Below are 4,035 nucleotides of genomic sequence, written 5' to 3' on the forward strand. Positions count from 1 at the left end.
GCCCAAGGTTACAACAAAGGTTTGTCTAATTTATCATTTTCTCTCCCTTGGAATGTTCTCTGCGTCAAAGTGTCAGATTTACGTGTTTCGTCATTTGTCATAAATATTTCCTCCTCCCATCTAAATTCCTAAGGAGAATATAGCAGTGAACGTTTTCTTTTCACAGATTGTCTATAGGCTTTCTTAGACTTAGAGGAACTGTGATTCTGTGTGTGACTCAATAAATAGTGCTGTGGGGTTCTGTTAATTTGATTAAATTCAGAAACGTCATGTTTGAAAAACTAAGGCACAGATCTTGTGCAGTATATCTGAAGGCATTCAGTGTCACACTGAAAAACTCCCAAAGATAGATGTAACTTATTAAAAAAAACACACTATTCTATTGTTATAACTGTCACTGTGACAGTATGATATGAGACAAATAATCTGTGAAAAGATTGAGCTCGTCTGACCTCCCCTGAGAAATGCACCGTCCCTGTCAAAAACAACCAAGCAGTGCCAGGAGGAATATCTTAGCGCTGTCAATACCCCTCTTTTATGAGATGATCATTCTGCTAATAGTGGAGAAACAATGTTCCAGGAAAACAGTTTATCCGCTATCTTCTGTGGCTACGCTAACTAGCTTCAGCATTCACAGCAGGCTTCATTGTAGAGTAACAGAGAGCAAGGAGGAGGTTGGGAGAAGCGCATACACATGGATGATGTGAGCAGGAGCAGTGTATTTCTTCAGATGGCAGCAGGTCCACAGGGAGAGGGCATAGAGTTATAGAGTTATGACAGTGACAGTTGTAATAAAAATGTGAAAGAACATATTTGTTCATAAAAATGTCATACAGGTACAACCTACAATCAAACTACAGCCGGACCGCTCACATTCCTGCGTCCTCTGCAGAAGGTCAGAACATAATGCCTGTATTATTTGGTACTGAATATAAACAATAACAAAGAGAGAGACTGAAATCAATCTGCATCAACAGAAATTGACAGAGACATATGTTTCCTGTAATTTTCTGTCAATTTTAAAACACTAAAAGGATAAAGTCACTGGCAAAGCAACAAAGAAAATTACTGTTTTCTATCACCTTGTTGATTTTAAACTCATCCCTGACGGGTGTTTCTGTACAGACTCATCATCTCGAGAAGAGGAATAAATGTGTTTAAAGACTCAATAACTTTCTTTTTAAATGTGTTAATATTATAGGATTTATTTTTCTTCCAACATATGATTTAATTGAGCCTGGAAACTTTGCGGTGAGCGATTATGATTATACTGGAGTACTGCAAAAAAAAAAATATATATATATAGATTTTACTTCAGGACACTGAACAGGTCAACTCATAAGAAATTGTTACTCAAGGAGGAGGTTTTTATAAACTAATATCTATGTTTTCAAGCAGATAAATTTCAAGTTGATCTACTTTTTTTGAATTAGAGGCTGATCCTTTAAGTCTGAAGATGTTGTGACAGAATACAAGGCACAATTCCCATTTTACAGCGCTAGCTGCCTGGTGATAGTATGTTAATGAAAACATATTTTACATTATCAAGAATTACAAAGACGCAGACAGGATAGAGTGATAGAGGCTTTTATTGCGTTGGTGTTATATGAAGGAAGCAGTTCTGATCCAGATGGTGACGCGACCTTCAGCTGCGGTTCCTCGTGTTTTCCGTGTGTCTCAGGTCATCAGGAGGTTTTTGAGGAAACCACCTTGCCGTCCTTAATCTCCTCTGTGACCACGATGACCTTCTTCACCGTGCTGCTTTCTTTACTGCCAATGCTACAAGGACACAAAGACAATCAGCGCTTGTATAAAGATAAATGTGAGGCTTTTGTTTAGTTTTTGATTAAATGTCAGATTGTCTTTTTTTTTCCCCACTAACCTGCCCTCTCCATCCAGCAGCCTCCTGTATTCTGCGATCTCCATCTCCAGCCTCGTCTTCACGTCGAGCAGCATCTGGTACTCTTGGCTTTGTCGTTCCATGTCGGCACGCAGCTGTGTCAGCTGTTTCTCCAGAGATGTCACCTGCATCTGGAGCCCTTGGAGCTTCATAGAGTACCGGGACTCTGTTTCAGCTAACGTGCCCTCCAGACCCGCTTTCTGATGAAGAGAGAGGAGGATACATACATTTACCAAAAGCAGAACAATAGCATTTTGTTCATGGGAACAGAAGCAAAGCCAGGTCAGGGTAACTTACCATGCTGTATTGTGACTGGAGCTCAATTTCCAGGCCTTGTAATGTGCGCCGGAGCTCAGAGATCTCTGTCTTGGTCGTCTGCAGAGTTTCTGTACTCACCACCATCTCTTTGTTGAGCGTCTCTGTCTGCAGATATGGGAAAACATCAGAGTCATGAATCACATCACACTTTTAAACTTTTGTTGACCACTGGGTTCAGTGACCATGACCACCCTGAAATCAAGAATCTGCAAATACCAAACCGTAAATAGACTGGTGTCCGCTGAACTTCTCAGAGAGAACCAAGTCTCACCTTCGAGTCGAACCAGGACTGGAGTTCCTTCTGGTTCTTGGTGGCCACGCCTTCATACTGCTCACGGATCTCAGCCATGATCTTGGTCAGGTCTACCTGCGGCTTTGCATCCACCTCCACATTGATCTGGCCACTCATCTGGTTCCTCAGAGCCTCCATTTCCTGCATAATCACAACGCATGTGCTGTTGAGTTGGGTTTCTGTGGATTTTATGCTACCTTTGAGACAGACATGCTCCTGTTCTGGACGCACCTCCAAATGGTTCTTTTTGAGGAAGATCAGTTCTTCCTTGAGACCCTCTATCTGCATCTCCAGGTCAGATCTGGCTAACGTGAGCTGATCCAGCACTCTCTTCAACTCAGCAATGTCTGCCTCCACTGATGTACGCATGCTTAGCTCGTTTTCATACCTGCGGGGCAGTAAAAAACACACATCATCTTCTAGGGACTTCTTCCAATTGTATGAACACATCAAGGCTTAAGCTCCTGTTCTTACTTGGTTCTGAAGTCGTCTGCTGCCAACTTTGCATTCTCGTGGGCCAAGAAGACGGTTCCATTATCACAAATAGCTTTCTGGATCTGCAGGATGAAGAAGCAACTCCCAATATTGACTGCCAGTGATCTATTTGACACATTCAGGATGGAAAATCATGTTTTAATTAGAACTAGAAAGTCATGCAACGTACCTTTCCCTGCAGGTCAGCGATGGTGGCCAAGTAAGCAGAGTAGTCCCGGGAAGCGGGGCCGGTCTTTTTGTCCAAGTACTGTCGGATCTTCAGCTCCAGCTCGGCGTTGGCGCTCTCCAGTTTGCGCACCTTCTCGAGGTAAGAGGCCAGACGGTCATTCAGGTTCTGCATGGTGGCTTTCTCGTTGGCTCCAACGTTGATGTCCATTCCTCCGCCGGCCCCGAAGCCTGCACCACCCCCGAAGCCCGCTCCACCGCCGAAACCTGACCCCCCTCCCATCCCATAGCTTCCACCCCCAAACCCACCAGAGGAGATGGAGATCTTCGCTCCACTCCCACCTGCGCCACCATAAACACTGGAAGCGTACTGCCTCTGCATCCGGGCTCCACCCAAGCTTCCACCACCTAAGTTGCGTCCAGAGTAGCCGCTGGACATGCTAATTCTTGATAGGCTGCTCATTGTTGAAGCTGCTCAGGAGGTCTGCCTGCTCGAGAGGGAAGGAGGTGGCTGAGATGCACAACACTGCTGCTGCCTCCTTTTTATGCTGTACGCCCCTACTGCCAACATGGGTGGAGCCCACAGGATGACTGATGGCGAGAACATTATCTAAAAGGGGTGCAGAGTCCAACCCTTCATGCACCAACTTCAGACTCTGTTTTTTTTTATGCCACAGTACAGAACTAGATATTTTTAAAGAAAAATTTACAAGCTGAAAATTAGTTTTAAAAACTAACCCAAGACACACTAATTTCATAAGACAGTGTTTGTTTTTATTAAAACAGTGCTCATATGTCAACATTTCTTGTGTCTGCAACAGGTTGAGTAAAAGAGCCACACCCATTATTGTGTGTTTGCTTTCAC

At 43.8% G+C, this 4,035-nt stretch overlaps 1 protein-coding gene across 1 annotated transcript; it reads right to left on the reverse strand.

Annotated features, from left to right (window-relative positions):
• Positions 1–1,571: 1,571 nt before the first annotated feature.
• Positions 1,572–3,703, reverse strand: LOC116719860 (keratin, type I cytoskeletal 13-like). Its single transcript, XM_032562611.1, has 7 exons — positions 3,175–3,703; positions 2,985–3,067; positions 2,742–2,898; positions 2,490–2,651; positions 2,198–2,323; positions 1,883–2,100; positions 1,572–1,779 (listed from the first exon to the last, which is right to left on the reverse strand). Exons 1-7 carry the CDS (start codon positions 3,631–3,633, stop codon positions 1,686–1,688), a joined length of 1,299 nt encoding a protein of 432 aa, XP_032418502.1. The 5' UTR covers positions 3,634–3,703; the 3' UTR covers positions 1,572–1,685.
• Positions 3,704–4,035: the final 332 nt, after the last annotated feature.

The sequence above is a fragment of the Xiphophorus hellerii genome, chromosome 5 (genome assembly GCF_003331165.1).
Source record: "Xiphophorus hellerii strain 12219 chromosome 5, Xiphophorus_hellerii-4.1, whole genome shotgun sequence".
Lineage (NCBI taxonomy): Eukaryota > Metazoa > Chordata > Actinopteri > Cyprinodontiformes > Poeciliidae > Xiphophorus > Xiphophorus hellerii.